Source organism: Mobula birostris, chromosome 1 (genome assembly GCF_030028105.1).
Source record: "Mobula birostris isolate sMobBir1 chromosome 1, sMobBir1.hap1, whole genome shotgun sequence".
Lineage (NCBI taxonomy): Eukaryota > Metazoa > Chordata > Chondrichthyes > Myliobatiformes > Myliobatidae > Mobula > Mobula birostris.
Genome location: NC_092370.1, coordinates 171190814 through 171213143, shown reverse-complemented (window position 1 = coordinate 171213143; position 22330 = coordinate 171190814). Strand labels below are relative to the sequence as shown.

The window sequence follows — 22330 nt, the reverse complement described above, 5'->3', positions numbered from 1 at the left end:
GAGCCCTTTGAAAGTAGTTTTACCATTGACACTGATCCTTCATGTTCAATGTCACTACTCTAGCTGTATCTCCCACATGTCAAGATGATAAAATAATTTTAACTGGTCTGGAAGTGTATAGCTATGACAACTTTCACAAGTACAATGCCATTTGATACAGTGTCTGCTTGACTGGCAGACCAACAACCATCCTAAATATTAATTTCCTCTTCCAATAGCAAATAGTGACCGGAGTCTATACCGTCTACAAAATTTACTGCATTTATGCTACCCTAACAGCACCCCTCAGGCGTGTAACATCAATTATCTGTTTGGACAATGATAGATACATGGGACTTCACCACCTGCAGGTACCCTGTCAATTTGCATAAAATCCTGATTTTGATATATTTTGCTAGTCCTTTGTCTTCAGTAGGTCCAAGTTCTGCCATGCCCTTCTTGGCAGTGTTGTGGAATTACTTCCACCAAGCAATAGCAGCCATGCAAAAAGTTGGTCTTCTAATAACCTTTTTCAGGGTGATTGGAGGTGGGAAATAATCCTGGTTTTGCCAGCAGCACCCAGATTTTGAAAAATAAATGAACAAGAGAAGTATAATTCAACAAGCTAGCTCACTGCCACCTTCAAAAAAACAGTTGGCATTTTCTATTTCTGTAAAATGATAATAAATAATGCAGTACCGAATTGGAAAAGTGTGTTAGTAAGACTCAGGTGCCAAGTCTTTTAAATCGAATTTCAATAATTTCACTTGTTTTTATATCTTGTTTTACTGATTCTTCATTTTAATAACTTCAACTCCAAGAGGTGAATGTATGCTAAATATATATGTTTTTGTTTCATAAATCCTTCCTTGTAAAGGTTTAACGATTGAGCTTCTAGCAATTCAGCCCAAGTTTTCTCTGTCCATGGCTGAAGATTCTTCTGGAGCTTTACTGAATTGATGCATTAGAGATTTCTAGAAACTAATTGAGAGGGGCAAATAACTGGGTGACTGCACAATTTATTAACTGAATATTTCCTAAAGGTATATGTTTGGTGATGAGCTTGAGGGTGGGTAAGGGAGAGCTGTACTCAATGGATATAATTTTATAGCTTTTGATATTATTTTACATTGCCTTTTAAATACGTAAGAAGGATCCTGGACTTCCCTTTCACTAAAATTGATAATGGATTATTTTCTATGTATTAACATTTCAAAAGACTATTAAACATTTTGAGCTCTTAAATAGAAAATGATATAAAATAAATAATATTTCTGACATGGATATTTTATTAAGATGTAATTTTAATTATAGTTAGGAAAGAATGATTTAAACTCATTAGTGTCTTATATTTTGCTTTCTGGGAGAGTAAATAAGTGGTTGCATTTTGACTGGAAGCACTGAAAATGCATGTACAATTTGTATTCCAAATGATCTTTTGTGTATCTTTTGTACACTGCACTCAGATCATAGAGCACTGTAGCACAGAAACAAGCCGTTTGGTTCATCTAGTCCATTCCAAGTTGTTAGTCTGCCTAGTCCTATCGATCTGCACCTGGGCTGTATTACCCCTCGCATCCTGTACTTATCCAAACTCCTTTTAAATATTGAAATTGAACACCCATCCACTACTTCCTCTGGCAGCTGGTTGTACCACCCTTGGAGTAAAGGATTTCTTTGGGGTCCCCTTAAATATTTCACCTTTCATGCAGAAACTATAACCTCTAATGAAAAAAGTCTGCTTATATCTTGTGGGCATTCACAGTAAATACAAAGAAATTTTTAAAGAACAATAAATATCAAAGATGATAAGCCCTTGAAAGTGAGTCCATAGGTAGTGGGTGTTGGGATGAGTGAAGTGGGGCAAAGTGACCATTCTCCTCGCTAGCCTGCCATAGCAGTCTGGGATGCATTTCATCAGGCCCTTGGGATTTATCCACTTTTATGCTTACTAAGAGAAACGATGTTGTAAAGTACTTCACAATTTCACCATCCCCATTGAAATCTCCACTCATAGTGTTTCCTACTTCATGAATTCAGATAAAAAATGTTCATTTAAGATTTAGCCCATATCTATATGGGTTTTACCTTTGGTTTCTCATGGGCTCCACCTTTTTCTGGGATCCCTCTTGCACTTAATGTGCTTCTAAATTATCTTGGGATTTATCTTATTCTTATCTGTCAGTGATAGTGTGTGTGTCCCTTTGTCCTCCTATTTCTTTTCAAAATGTCCCTAGACCCTTTCTACTCCTGAAGAGCTTCTGACATTTTCAATGCTCTGCAATACCACATGTTTGCTTTTAATTTCTTTTCAAACTTGCTCCCCTTACCCGTCACCATTGCGAGAATACTTGCGTGCTGAACTCTTACTGTTTCATTTTTTTTAAAGCTTCCCACTTGAAAGATAGTTACCTGCAAGTAGCTGCCCTAGTCTATTTTCCAGATTCTGTCTAATGATTTTAAAATCAGTCTTCCTCAAGTTGTATTTTTAACCATGTTTTTACTTTTGTCACAGAAGACATAAGCCTTAGTATGTCCTTGTGCAACTTGATTTCCACACCTGCAGACAGCAGTCAGTTCAGATTGGCAACATGATCTCCCCCATAATCATCATCAGTACATGTGTACCACAAGGCTGTGTGTTTAACCCCCGCCTCTACTGGGACTCACGTACTCTCAGTCACTTCACGCCGCAGAAACCAGCATAAGCACCGGCCTGATGGACCACAAGGCTCGGGACAGTCTTTAACTTAACTGCTCACTTTATAGGACTGTGGGGCTAAGCACAGTTCCAATGCCATATTTAAGTTTGCTGACAGCACCACTATTGTTGGCCAAGCAAAGGTGGTGACACGTCAGCATAGGAGGGAGATTGAAAGTCTAGCTGAGTGGTGCCACAACAACAACCTCTCACTCAATGGCAACAAGTCCAATGAGCTGATGATTGACTGTAGGAGGAGGAAATCGGAGGTTCATAAGCCAGTCTTTATCGGGGGATCAGAGGTGGAGAGGGTCAGCAACTTTAAATTCCTTGATGTTATCATTTCAGAGGACCTGTCCTGGGTCCAGCACATAAGTGCCATTACAAAGAAAGCACAGCAGTGCCTCAATTTTCATAGAAGTTTACGAAGATTTAGTGTGACATCTAAAACTTTGACAAACTTCTATAGATGTACAGTGGTGAATATACTGACTGGCTGTACTATAGCATGGTATGAAAACACCAATGCCCTTGAATGGAAAAGCCTACAAAAAGTAGTGGATACAGCCCAGTCTGTCATGATTTAAGCCCTCCCCACTATTGAGCACATCTACATGGAGCACTGTCTTACAAAAGCATCATACATCATCAAGGACCAGGCCATGCTCTCTTCTTGCTTCTGCTATCAGGAATGAGGTACAGGAGCCTCAGAACCCACATCACCAGGTTCAGGAACAGTTATTACCCCTCAACCATCAGGCTCTTGAACAGAGGGGATAACTTCACCGCACTTCACTCATCCCAACACCCACTACCTATGGACTCACTTTCAAGGACTCATCATCTTTGATATTTATTGCTTTTTAAAAATGTCTTTGTATTTACTGTGAATGCCCACAAAAAATTAATCTCAGGGTTGTATATGGTGACAAATATGTACTTCTATAATAAATTTACTTTGAGCTCACTGTGATCTTTGAAAATATGACTAACTTTAAACAGCTATTAGGGCGTTTGGAAGCTTGACAGAGCATTAATATTCAGTAAAACTTTCCTAATGGGCTGATATAATTAGACCCTGATCATTGCCTGGGACGTGGAGAAAGCAGGAATGTAATTTGACTAACTCAGAATTAACGATAGTTTGATTTCTTTTACCTGCATTTCCGAATTGTATTAGAGCAAATGTTCTTGTTTCTAAATTACTCATTTCTCCATGTACTTGTGTTTCCTTGAGCAACATTTATAATTGTTGGAAAATCTAAATATGCAACTGATTAGTTGCATGAATGAGCCAAATACACAAGTTTCTGTAGAACATCCTGTCAAGGAAAGGAAGTTGATTGGGCAATGAAAATATGACCACTTCAGCTGAAATCTCTCCCATAGATTTTCCTCAAATTTCAGGTCATCTAAGAAATTGGGTATTTGGCTTTCTTATTGCTGGTTGGAAAGGTTTTCTTTGTAGGTCTATTGTCAGAATTATATTATGTCTTGATTAAACAGATGAAATAAAGATGTCTAGTTTTCTGTTTTTCCTCATTGTCAATCGCTGTTGATGAAAATCAGTTGACACTGGATGTAGGCAGTTTTTGTAGAGTGGTCTATGTGGGTTGTGTCATATGTTTTAAATGCTTTTTAGTATACTCCACAATCTTTAGCATTTATTGACAGATAACCTTGGGTCAAGACAATTTTCAGATATTAAGTTTCCTGAGCAAGTAGTAGGTACAGTAATTTGTAAGAATTAGGCAACCTGAATACAACTTAAGAAATATATCAATGGGAAAAACATTGTTGTTCAGCAATCTTTCATTCATATGTAACTTTTAAATAGTTTTGACGACAGAGCTTATCATCAAATTTTTATCCCCAATTCCCTTGAAAGTAAATTTCAATCCTGTAAATAATTTTTGGATCATGCCAAAGTTAATGCGATGACTATGGACTCTAAAGGTAAAACACGATCGTTTTGACAAAGGAATAATAAGATCTGGTATCTCAGATACTCCTACATGAAATTCTGGACTCCTTTGGTGTGCAATCAAGTGTGAAGTATGTTCCTGAATCTGAGGCAATATTTCTACATGCCCAATCAGATGGGAACTTTGATTTAGAATTTGTGCAATTTATTTGTGTACTGTAAAATAGTGCTGCTCAACAAATGGGACTGATTTTTCTGTGGTTGTGTAAAGCAGATGGATTTGTGCTGTACATAATTTCACTGAAATGACAGATACATCCCCAAGTAGTCCGTTTCATGTTGTGGTATTTTTGTAACTCTCCTGTTTTTTCCCTTGCAGTTCATTGCTTCGTTATGGTGGGAAACTTCCCATGCAGAGTGCCATGAGTGTCCGCTTCAACAGCAGTGGGACCCAGCTACTAGCACTGCGGCGTCGCCTGCCTCCAGTGTTATATGACATTCACTCACCACAGTCTGTATTTGAGTTCGATAACCAAGGCTATTTTAATTCTTGCACGATGAAGAGCTGTTGCTTTGCAGGAGACCGTGATCAAGTAAGTGAAAACTATTTAAAAGAAATGATAATTGTTTAGTGAATGATATTCTCTTCTGTTGGTGAACTGGAGTAAATCGTGGTTAGCTCAACATTGCATGAAATTATTTGTTAAGTTGCTCAAATAAACTACATTGGCTATTACGTTCTTGTATAAATGCATGACATTATGAAGAAAATTTCACTATCTTCAAAATCTGTTGAAGAGTTTTAGAGGTGTATGCATATTTATTGTATGTCTGTGTGTTTAATTTTCTTTTCAATGTTACCTTTAAGTGGGGTGAAAGTTCAGATACACTCGAGAGAGGTGAAGATGACTGTTTCCTTTATGTCAGGCATACTTGAGTATTCCAAGAATAAACTATGCTGTTGGTATTCACTGAGGCAGTATGTTTGGTATGTCTGGTTAACTTGTTACATTTTTATCTCCCTCTAGTGAGAGTTTTATATATATGGATGAGCTAAAAAGCTTGATTGATTTAATTAAATTTAATCGTATAATTTTTAATGCACTCCTTAATAAATTCGAGCAGTGAGCTAGACTTTTGCAAAAAATGATTAAAATGTGAATATAACAATATGTCTGTTAAAAGCCTACAACAGAGTTATACTGCTGATTGAAAAATCTGAGCATGTAAACCTCAGCAAGTGTATGGGGGCTCTGTTGACTGCTGATGTGATGTGCTGGTAATAGTTCCTTTTTCTTTGTGTACCATCTTCTATTTTGCCAATATTACTTGTGGAATATGATCTGTTGTCAACAAAGATTGCTCTAAGTTTGTTCATAACAATGCTGTGCACTGTATAATGGGACCATTTTTGTTCCAATGCAGAATTTGCACACATTTGTTGGGAAATAATAAATGAGACCTGGAAATTAGATTTCTCCCTTTGCTCATGTACAAAACGGGTGTTGTCTAACAGTCATTTGGAAACCCCCTAAAACAGTGAAATTCAGAAAGTATGCTGGTTTTGTAAAAGGGATTATAAGGCTGGGTTACCCCATTTATAGCATTAATTTGTATGGTTCCCATTGGTAGCTGACCACAGAAATCTTGACTACCACCTGAGTTCCTAGAAATCGTGTCACAGCTGCAACAGTTTCTATGGTAGTGAGAACAAGTAGACTGGCAGTTGTGAAGAAGAGGGACAATGTGGAGGAAAGGGGTGGATGGGCATATTTCTGCTGGACTGTGCATCAACCACCCTAAACATCTGCTAAGATCTAGTCGCATGTAGCAAGTGGCTTAAAGCAAGGCAGGGGCCCATTATTCTTTTGATGTGGTTAATTTCTGAAGTCTTCACTAGGCACTGAAAATTCCACCAGTTGCATAACGGATGCACTGTTGGAAACTGGGATGAACATATGCAGGTGGCAATACCTTGGTGTCCCAGTTTGGTCCTTTTATTCAAGTCTCTTGTGCAGTTTACTCCAGTTTGTTGAAAACTGAAAATGATGGTCAAAGTTAACACTTCCTGCAATTTCTGTTTGAGGGCAGAGATGAGTGTCGGGCATATTTGTCATTTTCACCTGCACAAATTGATGACGAAATTGATGACTTTGTCACTAACTTTGCAGATGATATGAAGAAAGGTGGATGGACAGGTAGTGTTGAGGAAGTATGGAGTCTGCTGAAGGACTTAGGTTAGGAGAATGGGCAAAGAAATGGCAGATGGAATATGGTGTAGCGAAGTGTATGGTCATGTACTTTGGTAGAAGGAATGAAGGCGTAGACTATTTTCTAAGCAGAGGACAAATTCAGAAATCAGGGGTGCAAAGAGGGAGTCAGTGCAGGATTCAGTAAAGGTTAACTTGCAGGTAGAGTCAATGCGAAGGAAAGCAAATACAATTTTAAGAGGACTAGAATGTAAAAGCAAACATATAACGCTGAAGCTTTATAATGCATTGGCCACACCACATTTGAAGTATTGTGAGCAGTTTTGGGCCCCTTATTTAATAAAGGATGTGCTAGCATTGGAGAGGGTCCAGAGGAGGTTCACGAGAATGATTCCAGGAATGAAAGTGTTACTGTGTGAGGAGCATTTGATGGCTCTTGGCCTGTACTCACAGGAGCTTAGAAGAATGAGAAGGGATCTCATTGAAATCTATTGAATATTGAATGGCCTAGATAGAGTGGATGAGGAGAGGATGTTTCCTATAGTCAGTGAGTCTAGGATCAGAGCATGCAGCCTCCGAATGCAAGGATGTCCCTTTAGAACAGAGATTAGGAGAGATCTCTTTAGCCAGAGGGTGGTGAATCTGTGGAATTTGTTGCTACAGACGGCTGTGGAGGTCAAGTCATTGGGTATATTTAAAGTGGAAGTTGATAGATTCTTGATTAGTGAGGGCATCAAAGGTGTGGGGAGAAGGTGCGAGAATGGTGTTGTGAGGGATAATAAATCAGCCATGATGAAATGGTGGAGCGGAATTGATGAGTCAAATGGCCTAATCCTGAGCCTATGTCTTATGGCCTTATGGTCTAAAATGAAGCCACGCATCATTAACTATGCTGTGGTGAATCAATTCTGGTCTGATTACATAATGGCAAGTGTACTATTGAAAATTATGAGTAACCTGAAATTGCTATCTGTGGCAGAATCTGTGAAATTACTAATATTGAAACTATGCAGAAGTTTGTAATTCTACTCGATGTGCTCAAACTGTTACAAAATTTAAAACTGTGCTCTCAAGATGAGTCCTTGGGATCAGAATGGCTTGCTTCCACTCAATTCTCTGGATTCTGAGGTAGCTGATAAGATTGATGTAGGGTCCATGGACTCTGGCATAGGTAAACAAGAAATGTCAAACAGTGTGCATGAGTGTATTGGGAGATGGTGTTCTCCACCAGTGTTCAACTAGATCTCTATGCGGTGAGTGAATGGACTCGAGGCATTAACAACCTTCTTTCAAGAATCACCAGATTCTGGAATGGTTCCAGAGGACTAGAAAATTGCAAATGTCACTCCACTCTGTAAGAAGGGAGGGAGGCAGAAGAATGGAAGTTATTGGCCATTTAGCCTGACTTCAGTGGTTGGGAAGATGTTGGAGTCCATTACTAATGAAGTAATTTATTTATTTAGAGGTGCAGCTCTGATTAGGCCCTTCGAACCACATCACTCAGTAATCCCCAATTTAACCCTAGCTTAATCACAGTGCAATTTACAATGACCAGTTACCCAACCATTGGTATGTCTTTGGACTGGAAGGAAACTGGAGCACATGGAGGAAACCCACACAGTCATAGGGAGAATGTACAAAGTCATTACAGTCAGTGCTGGGAATTGAATTCAGGTCACCTGTACTGTAAAGCGTTGTGCTAACCACTACGCTGCCATGCCATGAGGTTTCAGGGTACTTGGAAACGCATGATAAAATAGGTCAAAGCCAGCATGGTTTCCTTAAGGGGAAATCTTGCCTGACAAATCTGTTGGAATTCTTTGAGGAAATAACAGGAAGGATAGACATAGGAGATGGTGGCTGTTTATAACTTGGATTTTCAGAAGACCTTTGACAAGGTGCCTCACGTTAGGCTGCTTAACAAGATGAGAGCCCGTGGAAAGATTCTAGCATGGATAGAAGGTTGGTTGACCAGCAAGAGGCAAAGAGTCAGAAGAAAAAGGCCCTCTTCTGATTGGCTGCTGGTGACAAGTGGTGTTCCACAGGGTTCGGTATTGAGACCACTTTGTTTCATGTTATATGTCATTGATTTGGATGATGTAATTAATGGCATCGTGGCCTAGTTTGCAGACGATACAAATATAGATGTCAGGTAATGTTGATGAAGCAGGGAATCTGCAGAAAGGGCTGGGAGAATGAGAAAAGAAGTGGCAAATGGAATCTAGTGCAGGGGAGTGTATGGTCATGCACTTCGGTAGAAGGAATAGAGGCGTAGACTATTTTCTAAATGGGGAGAGAATCCAAAAATCAGAGGTACACAGGGAGTTGGGAGTCCTTGTGCAGGATTCCCTAAATGTTAACTTGCAGGTTGGGTTGGTGCTAAGGAAAGCAAATGCAATGTTGGCTTCATTTCAAGAGGACTAGAATATAAAAGCAAGTATGTAATGCTAAGGCCTTATATGACATTGATCAGACCGCACTGGGAATAAAGAGAGCAGTTTTGGACCCCTTATCTAAGAAAAGATGTGCTGGTATTGGAGAGAGTCCAGAGACAATCCACAAGAATAATTCCAGAGTATGAAAGGGTTGACTTATGCGGAGCGTTTGTTGACGCTGAGCCTGTACTTGAAAGAGTTTAGTAGAATGCTGGTGGGGTATCTCATTGAAACCTATCGAATATTGAAAGGCCTAGACAGACTGGATGTGGATGTTTCCCACAGTGGGTGAGTCTAGGACAGGGTTTGGCAACCTTTTTGCCTCTGTGGGCCGGATTGCGTATTAATGAGTGGACGGTGGGCCAGATAAATGCCATAAAAAAAACTTGAAATATGGGAATTATCCATTTAAATACATCTAGTTATGTTTTGCCTCAACTTAATGAATAACGCATGCTAGAAAATCATTTGTGCTTAACCAAGGATACCAATTAGTAATCAAAGAACTCAGTTTAGTTGCAATTTATTTCAATCAAGTCATCTTTTGAGTCTATTGAAAGGATACAGAGAATCTTTAAACATAAAACGTATGAACATGATGCATTGAATGGTGGTAAATTAAGTATAATAAAAAAGAAAATGTTAATGCAAACAGTGGATAAAGCAATGTGGAACTTGATGTTGTTTGTTCTGAAACTAGCCTTCATTCGCTCAACTTCATCTTTCCTTGCTTGCCCAGTAAAATTGTTAAAATTTCCACTATGGCAGGTCTCATAATGTTGCCTGATATTTGCCACCTTCTTCGCAGCAACATTTTCCAGGCAAATGAGACAAACTGGTTTCCCAGCTTGCACGATGAAGAAGTAATCAAGTGTCCAAGTGTCTTGGAAATTTCGGCACTTTCCTGCATTTTGCATTCATTGCCTTTGGAATTTTTTTCTTCGATTTTTATTTCGAAATGCGAGTTATTCAACAAGTGTCGTAGCACATGTAAATATCTGGATATTTAGCGTGGATTTCTTGTTAAAACACAGTGATGCTGTTTCTCCTTATAAATTTAAGCGATCCCATCTGAAAACCTGCGCGTGCATGGAGAGTATCTAATACATATTAATAAGGTAGTCTGCCTTCCCATTATTTGTATATACCAGTGTTTGGTTTGGAACAAAACGGAACCTGGGGCCAGTGTAACAAGACGCTATGCATGTCCATCAGTGTGGTCGCGTGAAACACTCAGAATAAGAAAAAACCGCTGGTGGGCTGGATAAGCATAGTATCTCAATATTTGCTCGCAAAGGTTGCGTATCCCTGGTCTAGGACTTGAGGGTACAGCCTCAGAATTGAGGGATGTCCAATCATAGTAGAGGTGAGATGGAATTTCTTTAGCCAGAGAGTGGTGAATCTATGGAATTAATTGCTGCAGACAGCTGTGGAGACCAAGTCATTGGGTATTTTTAAAGCTGGGGTTAATAGGTTTTTGGTTAGTCAGGGTGGCAAAGGTTATGGGGAGAAGACAGGAGAATGGGGTTGAGAAGGATAATAAATCAGCCATGATGGAATGGCAAAGCAGACTCGATGGACTGAGCTGAGTGGCCTAATTCTGCTTGCTAAGTCTTATGGTTTTATGGTATTCATACAGTGGCATGCAAAAGTTTGGGCACCCCGGTCAAGATTTCTGTTACTGTGAATAGCTAAACGAGTAAAAGATGACCTGATTTCCAAAAGGCATAAAGTTAAAGATGACACATTTCTTTAATATTTTAAGCAAGATTATTATTTTATTTCTGTCTTTTATAGTTTCAAAATAATAAGGAAAAGGGCCCGAAGCAAAAGTTTGGGCACCCTGCATGGTCAGTACTTAGTAACACCCCCTTTGGCAAGTATCACAGCTTGTAAACACTTTCTGTAGCCAGCTAAGAGTCTTTCAATTCTTGTTTGGAGGATTTTCGCCCAGTCTTCCTTGCAAAAGGCTTCTAGTTCTGTGAGATTCTTGGGCCGTTTTGCATGCACTGCTCTTTTGAGGTCTATCCACAGATTTTCGATGATGTTTATTTAGGTCAGCGGACTATGAGGGCCATCGCAAAACCTTCAGTTTACGCCTCTTGAGGTAGTCCATTGTGGATTATGAAGTGTGTTTAAGATCATTATCCTGTTGTAGAAACCATTCTCTTTTCATCTTCAGCTTTTTTACAGACGGTGTGATGTTTGCTTCCAGAATTTGCTGGTATTTAATTGAATTCATTCTTCCCTCTACCAGTGAAATGTTCTCCGTGCCACTGGCTGCAACACAAGCCCAAAGCATGATAGATCCACCCCCGTGCTTAACAGTTGGAGAGGTGTTCTTTTCATGAAATTCTGCACCCTTTTTTCTACAAACATACCTTTGCTCGTTGTGGCCAACAGGACTTATTTCCAAAGTGTATCAGGCTTGTTTAGATGTTCCTTTGCAAACTTCTGACACTGAATTTTGTGGTGAGGACACAGGAAAGGTTTTCTTCTGATGACTTTTCCATGAAGGTCATATTTGTGCAGATGCTGCTGCACAGTAGAACAGTGCATCACCACTCCAGAGTCTGCTAAATCTTCCTGAAGGTCTTTTGCAGTCGTACGAGGGTTTTGATTTGCCTTTCTAGCAATCCTATGAGCAGTTCTCTCGGAAAGTTTTCTTGGCCTTCCAGACCTCAACTTGACCTCCACCGTTCTTGTTAACTGCCATTTCTTAATTACATTACGAACTGAGGACACAGCTACCTGAAAATGCTTTGCTATCTTCTTATAGCTTTCTCCTGCTTTGTGGGCATCATTTATTTTAATTTTCAGAGTGCTAGGCAGCTGCTTAGAGGAGCCCATGGCTGCTGATTGTTGGGACAAGGTTTGAGGAGTCAGGGTATTTATAAAGCTTTGAAATGTGCATCACCTGGCCTTTCCCAACGATGACTGTGAACAAGCCATAGCCCTAACAAGCTAATTAAGGTCTGAGACCTTGTTAAAAGTTATCTGAGAGCTCAAATCTCTTGGGGGGCCCAAACTTTTGCATGGTGCTCCTTTCCTTTTTTTCACTCTAAAATTGTACAAGACAAAAATAATACGCTAATCTTGCTTAAAATGTTGAAAAGAATGTTTCATCTTTAACTTTATGACTTTTGGAGATCGGTTCATCTTCTACTCACTTAACTATTCACAGTAACAGAAATTTTGACCAGGGGTGCCCAAACTTTTGCTGTCACTGTATATGTAATGTTATGATCTGGGCACTAGAGGGTGCAACAGTTCAGCAATGATTTGTATGCATTTTGGGGGTTTTTTTATGACTGAATTGTCTCAATATGATCATTACTATCTGATGTCTTTTATAGTTACACAAGTGACATTAATGTTTAATCTTGTGTGTTTGCATAAGCTTTCTCATCTTTCATAAGATTTCAGTATATATTGATGACGCTGTTAATGCTAAAAGGGTTCAAGAATATATCCTTGAAAAACAATTTTTTTGTTTTGAACTTAAAATTACACAACTGAAAATTTATGGATCAGTTTAAACTGAATTTATTGTTTTCACTTGGCTGATAAACTTGACTTAAATACACTTCTAAATACACTTCTGCTATAGCATGATGATATAGCATAATTTCCAAATAGTTTTAAGGACTTCTTAAGGAAAAAGAGTAGTGTAGTGATATAAGTGCCCAGAGTGTTTCCTTGCGGAATGCAGCACTAAAAACTTCATAATGTGCTGGATTGTGTTGATGGAGGCTGGTAGATTCAGAGAAAGCTGCAAGATAGCAGTGTAATGCATTTTAGGCTTCTATTCCTGCATACTACGGTGCAAATCAGGAATACTAGTTCAATTTTCACACACACACAGCATCTGACCGTCCCCATATCCCCAGCATTTTCTCTAATTTCCTGTGCTGCATTTTGGTTTCCAGTGGTTCGCTATTTTGACAGTCAATGTCATACATCTAGCATGTCACATTCATTTGAATGAGGGTAACCAACCTTCATTTAAAACATATCCACATGGAGCAAAATTTGAAATGAATGAGTACAGCTGGATCAGTAGCAGTAAGCAGGCAGGTGTAGCAAGTAGTTAGTAAGCCAAATGGCACATGGAGATATATTGCAAAGGAGTTATTTTGAAAATAGAAAAGTATTGTTAGAATTATACAGCATGTTGAAGTATTGTGCACACTTTTTGTCCCCTTTTTTTTAAGAAAGGATGCACTAGCTCGAAGGCACTCCAAGAGTGGTTCACAAGGCAAACTCCTGGGATAAGTTAGCTTCCTATCATGAATGTAGCTAAAGAAACTGGATCCATATTCTTTGGAGTTTAGAAGAATTAAGGATAATCTTATTGAAGCATAAGATCCTAAGTAGGCATGAGGGCGTAGATGTCAAGAGGTTTCATTAGTGGGAGATCTTGAATGACAGGACAGCAAACATTTAAAACTGAGGTGTGTAGGAACTACTTCTCTCAAAGATGATGAATCTCTGGAATTCTCTACCACAGGACATTATAGAGACTAGATCATTGCAGGTATTTAAAGAGGAGACTGAATTTTTTTTGTGTGTAAGATTAGTCATTTGAAAGGAACTGAGGCCTGGATAGGTCAGCCATGATCATAGTGAATGATGCAGCAGGATTGAGGGACCAGGTGGCCTACTCCTTTTCCTGCTTTGGTTTGTCCTTCTGTAGCTTTAGATGTCTTTGTTTTAAAATTTGAGCTACACACTCTCCTTGTTATATGCGAGGGATACGTTCCTCGAAGTTGACACATAATGTGAAATCGCATAATGTGAATAATTATTTAAATGGAGAAAGTAGGGATGCATTCCAGAGGGTTTCCTAAATATGTTTTATTTCTAATTTATTCACATTTTCATACCAATACGACGCAAAAGCCTTATTACAAGACAACATTTGTATTATATTTAATCAATTTAAGGTCATATTCAATGTAGTAAATCATAGAAAGTTAACATCCTCTGGTGTACAGTACTCACCAACAGTGGCAGCTGTATTCACTTATAGGGAGATGGATGGTTGTTGTGGTGTCACAACACAGCTTTACACAGATAAGGTGGATGGTTGTGGTCGTCAGGATCATAACAAGCACAGCAAGGGGTGAAGGAAGACTCACAGAACTCTTAGAGCTGCTGGCAGCAGAAGATTACAGCGATTTGAATGAAGTGGTGAGGGTTGTTTGCTTGGCAGCATTTTGTTTTTCAGCATAAATTTGCTTGTAGGGAAGAAGAGTTGATGGCAGGGAATGACTGAAATGCTGACTCCGTTCTAAACTTGGGTCCATGTCCATTGCCATTTGTGCCAAGTGTTCCGACTTCCACCATTCCCTCACCGTTGGTAAACTCCTGGAATTTTCAAAATCGTCTGTTGCTTGCAGCATCTGAGAGATAGTTCGCAGTAAAAAAAAATATGTACGCCTTGAATGTGGATCACACCGGTCGAGTGGTTGAACCAGCGATGTTGTGTTAGGCGGCGGGAAACACACTGTTGTGTTAGGATGAGTGCTGTCCAAATGTTTAGGATGGGCTTGCGTATTGTCAAGCAACAAAAGAATTTTAAAAGCAAGATTCTGTTCCCAGCAGTAGCATCCCAGAGCTGTGTTACCTTCAGCTGATGCCGCGCTGTTTATAATTTCCAACTTTTTTTCAAGTGTTAAAGCGGTTCTCTGCCACTCAGCTGACGGCCCAGGACATGACATCGGACGCTTAGGAGGCATAGTTAAATATTTCAAGCACAAAATCACTGCACCGTAGGTAAAACCAACAAAAGCCTAAGATCGCGCGTGCACACCTTGCCAAAACCAATGCGAGAGTGGCGGGAGAGTGATTGTGAGGCGCGCGCACCTGACTTGTATTAGCGGGAAGGCAGTGCTCCTCGCATAACTGTGAATTTTGGACGCATATAACGGGACGTTGGTAGAAATAGGTTCCTCGCATAACTGTGAATCTGCATAGTCTGAAGATGCATATAACGAGGATAGGGTGTATATATTTTTAAATAACAGTTTTGTATATGCTTTAAATATTTTTAATTACTCCTCCACATTGCGTTGGAAAATATTTTTACTGCTTCCAACTTTTCTCTTATCATTAGTGATTTGCCAGGGGCCATCAGAGTGTTCTGCTTGGTTCCCACAGTTTGCAACCCAATCGGTACTTGTAGCCTCCTGCACCTTATAGTTGGGTTCCAGTACCAAGGCCAAAACTGTAACACTATTGGGAACTGTGGGGCTAGCATTGACAGTGACTGCAAAGTATGGTCTGGATGTAGTCCTTTGGGGGGAGGGGGTGTCAGGTTAACACGATTTGGTCCAAATTTTGCCTATAAAGCAACTGCTGTTTGTGGTGCAAATAAACTCATTATACTTGTATCCTGATGTGAAGTTTCAACCCAAAATATCAACAGTTGCTTCCTCCCAGAGAGGCTGCTTGACCTGTTGAGGCCTTTGAGATTGTTGCTTGTGTTTACCAGTGTATTGGGCAACCACACAGACTTGGAGATGCCACGTTCTCTTGCCAGTCTGCACTGAGCTAGCAATAGCTGCATGCAATGTTGCTAAGATTGTCAGGAGGTATGAAAGACCCAACATTCTGTTCTCTCTAATAACACGGGACAACAAATTTTTTTCAAAAGTGTTGCTTCCTCAGAATTTTTTCTTGTTTATGATAGGCTGCTTGAAGATGAACACAAGTATAATTTCAGACTACTTGTATCACGTAGGAATTTGGAGAAACAAGTTAACATTTATTGAATATAATGTGTTTAATTGCATAATGGTGCTGATGCTTTGCAATAGTTCAACTAAGTTAAAAATATTTTAATGATTTTCATTTGTACTCAGTGTCTGAGGCTTCTCGTTTAAGTGTCCGACAATAATTTGCCAGCATTGATGGATTCCAGCTGCCCTGCTATCTTTTCTTCATGACCTCAATGTCCTGGTGAAACCTTTCACCATGCTCGTCACTAACAGGACCTTTGAGGTCCTGCTTCTTGGCTTCCTTACTAACTGCCTGTATTCTTTTTTCAGAAGCTCCTCCCTTTTTCTACGTATGACCTTGGTACCAATATGTACCAGGACTTCTGGATGCTCACCCTCCCTTTTCAAGATATTGTGAACTTGTTCAGAAACATCGCAGACCCTGGCCACCTAGGAGGCAAACTACCATCTGTGTTTCATTTAGGTGCCGACAGAATCACCTGTCTATCCCCCTGACTATACAGTCCCCTATTACTGCTGCCATCCTCTACAGTTCCCTGCCCTTCTGAGCCACAGGGTCAGACTCAGTACCAGAGCCACGGCTGCTGTTGCTTTCCCCCGGGTAGGTTGTCCTCTCCCACCACTCCCAACAATACTCAAAATGGAGTATTTATTGTTGAGAGGGACGGCCACAGGGGTGCTCTCCACTATCTTACGTTCTCCCTTCCCTCTCCTGACAGTCACCCATTTATCTGTCACTTGTAGCCTTGGGGTGACTGCCTCCCTGTAACTCCTGTCTATCACGGCTTCACTTTCCCTGACAAGCCGAAGGTCATTGAGCTGCAGCTCTGGTTCCCTAGCACGGTCTCTAAGGAGCTGCATCTCGATGCACCTGGCACAGATGTAGCCATCAGGGAGGCTGGAAGTCTCCTGGAAATCCCACATCTGATACCCAGAACAGAACACTGGCTCTGTAGACATACTCACCATTCTTTCAAGATTTACATAAGAAATAAGGAATGAACTTACCTACTTGCCTTGCCTCCACCTGTTCTTGCTGAAAGCCTCTTTTGAAAGCATCTAGCATCAGTGTTTAACGCTGATTCACTGCATCACTTGGAGTCATAAAACATCAGAGCACTGATCGGTGAGTCCATGTCAACCGTCGTACTCATCCAGCTAGTCCCAATTACGTGTGCTCAGCCCACATCTCTCTAAGCTCCATCCCTGAACATACCTGTCCAAGTGCTGCTTAAATGATACTACTGTACCTGCCTCAACCATTTCCTCTTAGCAGCTTGTTCCATATTCTTAACTCCCCCTGCATGGAAAAAATTGCCTCCTCACACTGTCCCTTTTTAAAATATTTCCTCATGCACCCTAAGTTTTCGCCCTCTAGTTTTGGACTTCCCTACCCTGAAGAAAAACTGTTACCATCCACAATATCTATGTCTCTCATAATATTAAACATTTCTATAATGTTGCCCCTTGTTCTTTTGCGTTCGAAGGAATGAAGATCAAGCCTGGCCAACCTCTCCCTATCACACAGGCCCTCCAGTCCTGGCAACATCCTTGTAAATGTTTAATGCAATCTTTGCTCAATGCTCTGCTAAACCAGCGTGCTAAACCACACTGCTCTCAATGAACTGTACACTTGTACTCATAGACCTCCCTGTTGCATTAGACTCCATCTGCCCTACCATTCATAGTGTAAGTGCTATGTTGGTTGGACCTTCTAAACAGTATCACCTCAAACTTGCCTAAATTGCAATCCATTTGTTGCTCCTTAGCCCTCTTCCTTAACTGATCAAGATCCCCCTGTAATCTACGATAACCTTCTCCAACTATCAACAACACATCCTAATTTTGTGTCATCTGGGAACCTGCTGATCAAGTCTTGTGCATTCACATCCAAATCAGTTATATAAATAACGAATGATATGAGTCCAAACACTGACATCTGAGGCATACCACTAGTCACAAGAGTGTAATATCTGAGTAGAAGACTTAATATTAGCCCACAATTGCAATCATGTCTTGAAACTAGACTATTCAAAAGCTAAGTATTTGTAGTTTAACAGACAACCTTGCGTAACTGCAAATATTATGTTTGTCATGGTCTTGATTTGGATTTTAAATTCCTGGAATTTAATGAAATTCCTGAGTACTGCTGAGTAGTAAAAGTAACAAATGTTTGCTTATCAAAATTGAAATTTAAAGATACGCCTTGCTTCAAAATTACTTTCCATGATGTTTTATCTGTGCAACTGCTTGTGGCTTGTGGATTCTGATACCTTACAACTTACTAGATTTGTGTTGAACAAGAATTTATTTTGTAAGCTAGGATTATGTTACAACATGAACTCTGTTGATCAAATTTTCTGTATAAGACTGATGGGAACGTAGACTGCTTTACATGCTCTTTAACCTGCACATCAGATCTGTTCATTCACCAGAGTCAGATGAAATAGACTATTCAGCCCTTCAAGACTGCTGTGATATTAAATATGATTAATGTTATTTATCTATTCCCATGCTCTCATTATAATCTTTGATGGATATTACATCTACGTGAAAATTTTATGGTGACTTAGCCTCTACAGCCCCTGTGTAGCAAATTCCACACATTTATTGCTCTCATTTCTCTTTATTCAGGTCTTAAATCTATGACTGTGACCACTTCTAGATACCTCAGTCTGGAGAAGCATCCGCGCTACATTCAATAGCTTTAGCCCCGAGAATCCCTTCTCATTCTTCTAAACTCTGGTGAATAAAGGGTACAGGGTGGCATAGTGGGAGGGTGGCACTGTAGTGTAGCAGTTAATGTAACGCTTTACAGTGCCATCTGCTGTCTGTAAGGAGCTCATATGTTCTCTCTGTAACAGTGTGAGTTTCCTCTGGGTGCTCTGGTTTCACTCCACATTTCAAGGACTTGAGTTGGGGTTAATCAGTTTTGGGCATGTTGTGTTGGCATTGAAAGCATGGCGACCTTTATAGGCTGCTCCAGCACATTCTCACACAAATGATGCATTTCACTGTATGCTTTGATGCACATGTGGCAAACAAAGCTAATCTTCTATTACAAATCAAGTGCCTTAATGTCTTGAGTGGCACTCCCAGCATCCCCAGAGTGGTGAATCCCTCCCTAGCAATACATCCTTTCTGAGGTAAGGAAATCGAAACAGCACCACTTTCTTTTCAATGCATTGGACCTCATATTTCCCCATGACTCGGAGGTAATTCTCACTACATTAGGCTGGATTTGTTGTGCATTCCTACCTAGCTGCTCCGCATTTCAACAAACGAGTACATCTGACCTCTTGTTTTGCCCTTGAGTTTAGGGACATTCAAGTACATGTTAAAACAAATGCCAAATGAATTTCTTAACCGGCTCCTTAGCTTTACACCATCTATGGTTGATGCATCCAATGCAGTCCTGTTTATTTGAATGAAGCTAACAGACATCGTTAAAAACTTAATGAATATAAGTAGTGTTTTATAACATTATTCTAGTTGGTATTCATAATACTTTTAAATTTGAATGTGTTTGCTATAATTATTTTTAAATATAATTATTTAAATGATTTTTTTCATTGTTTCTAAATTTATCTGACTATCAAGAGCTTTCAGAATGCTATCAGGATAGTCCTGGAGTGAAGTGATGCTGTCAGTTTCCACCACCTGCTCATGGGCTGTTTCACTTTTCTTTTTATTCATACTTGGGATGTAGGTGTTGCTGGAAATGCTGACATTATTTTCCATGCCTGACTGCCCGAGGAAATGATGCCAATTATTACTGAAAGTAATTAATGTTAATTACATTTATTTTGCATTGTATTAAAATTTTCTGTCTATCGTGTTGGGACTTGAACTTAATCGTGGCATTTCTATTATTTATTGGCCTGCTATGAAGTGTAGAATTTTGCACAAATGGCATCAGAACAAGCGTACACAGCATGTGGAGTTTGTTACACCTGCCCAGTACCCTCTCTGTTCATGCATGTCAAACACACTGACAACCCAAAGTGGAAATCCTAATCTGTACCAGGATTTTTTTCATATTTTCCCAAAAGTAATTATTTTCTGCAGCACATTAAGAAATAGTGTTATTCAAAAGAATTTCTAGCACACAAGTTTTTTTAAATGTTTTCTCATGTTTTGACTATTTGATAATACTAAGCAAGATCAAAAATTAAAGGTTTATCCTTTAACTTGCAATTAAACAATAGTCTGAAATAGAAGCATTATTCTACAAAAAGATGTAAATTTGAAATGACAATGTAGTGGAAATGCCCAGCAGGTCTGTTTTTGCTATATTGCAGTACTGTTCAGCTTGATAAATTACAAATGGTGTTAATTAGATAACATTCTCTTTATTTTTGACTATACAGAATGTTGAATCTCATTTGGCCAGTTGTCAAAACTTCAGCCTGAATACACTTGAACGTGGAAACGATATTGATGAGAAATAAGCTTAAGCAGCCTCCATCTCTGAGTATATCCGCAATGAAAACCCTGTTTAAATGCTGTCTGGTCCCTTGGTTTTCAGTTCTAAGTAAACACCATAGTAAAGTCGAAAGCATGCTTTTTCATTCTGAAGCCCTTGCTCTTCAAATCAATATTGAGAGCAAAGCTGTATTGGAAATGAGATAGGAATTAAATGCACACAAAGTTCTTTGCATCTTTTGGCATGGGGCTGTATTAAGGTTTTGACATAAAAGCTAGATGCAAAAGATAGAAAAATGAAGGACTGTGTGGGAGGGAAGGGGTAGGTTGATTTTAGAGTAGATTTAAAGGTCTGCAAAGGTGGTGTTCAGTTCTGGTCACCTCAGTACAGGAAGGATGTGGAAACTATAGAATGGGTGCAGAGGAGATTTGCAAGGATGTTGCCTGGATTGGGGAGCATGCCTTATGAGAATAGATTGAGTGAACTCGGCCTTTTCTCCTTGGAGCGGCGGAGAATGAGAGGTGACCTGATAAAGGTGTATAAGATGATGAGAGGCATTGATGGTGTGGATAGTCAGAGGATTTTTCCCAGGGCTGAAATGGCTAACATGAGAGGGCACAGTTTTAAGGTGCTTGGAAGTAAGTACAGAGGAGATGTCAGGGGTAAGTTTTTTACACAGAGAATGGTGAGTGCGTGGAATGGGCTGCCGGCGATGGTGGTGGAGGCAGATATGATAGGATCTTTTAAGAGACTCCTGGATAGGTACATGGAGCTTAGAGAAATAGAGGGCTATAGGTAACCCTAGGTAATTTCTAAAGTAAGTACATGTTTAGCACAGCATTGTGGGCCGAAGGGCCTGTATTGTGCCGTGGGTTTTCTATGTTTCTGTGACCTGGTGGTTTTGTGATATCCTGAAATATTTGGTGAACTGGACCAACGGAAAAGAGGGTGCAACCGTGGCAGCCATTACTGGAGCGAATGTGGGTCAGGCTGAACCTTGTGGCTGGACTGAAGCAGCGGAGCCCAGAGAGCAGATAACGAGCTGATGTTTGGCTGGTTTAAGCACCAAGCCAGGCTGACGACAGAGGACTAAACTGTGTTCAGCTCACTACTCCTAAAGGCTTTGCTTACATCAACGCTGAACTGACTGTGCAGCTTGCAACCATCGGCACTCGCCTCAGTACTGAACTTGACTCCGCAGCCATCAGGCTCCTTGACTGCTTGCATCACTGAGCTGGCTATATGTCTGTGGACTTACTTTTGGGTTCATGTTCTGTGGATTTCTTGCATTTTATTATTGTTTGTATGATTTGTTCTTTTTCACACATTGGATGTATCGCTGTCTTTGTGGAGTGGGGTGTCTTGTGAATTCTACTGTTTCCTTGTTTTGTGGATGCCTTCAAGAAGATGAATCTCCAAGGTTGTATATGGTATACATACTTTGATAATAAATGTACTTTAAAAAGGTCATTGAAGCCTGTCCTATGCTATAATGTTGTATGTTCTAGAAAACAAAGATGGAATGTTGCGAAAGTAACTTCCGTTTTGTATTTAGTTTAATATTGTGATGATGCAGCTGCTGATGGGGTCCAAATGAATGGGTATTTTGATCTAGTGCTGTAGCTCTGGAAAATTAACGAAACCATGAAGAAATGTACATATTGTCAGAGAATTTAAAATTGGAAATATTGGGGACTTGTTTGCCAGTTATTTTTAAGAAGGAAAAGGTCATAAACTTAGCTGAGGACACCATCAATGACACGGATTTATCCAGAGTGGCAAGGCTTGGAAGCCGGATTTGGGCCAATACCTATAATAAAATTTCAGAAAGAAGTCAATTGAAACATTTGGTTTTGCTGATTCTAAGAAGGAATTTCCTCACCCAGCTTTCTTCCCATAATTTGCAAGTTGG

General features: G+C 39.8%; 1 protein-coding gene across 1 annotated transcript in view; it reads left to right on the top strand.

Annotated features, from left to right (window-relative positions):
• dcaf5 (ddb1 and cul4 associated factor 5) overlaps window positions 1-22330 on the top strand; it is a 72904-nt gene that overhangs the window by 37996 nt on the left and 12578 nt on the right. The window contains exon 6 of the mRNA XM_072266061.1: window positions 4984-5197. Coding sequence (XP_072122162.1) covers window positions 4984-5197 — 214 coding nt within the window. The remainder of the gene's footprint in view (window positions 1-4983; window positions 5198-22330) is intronic.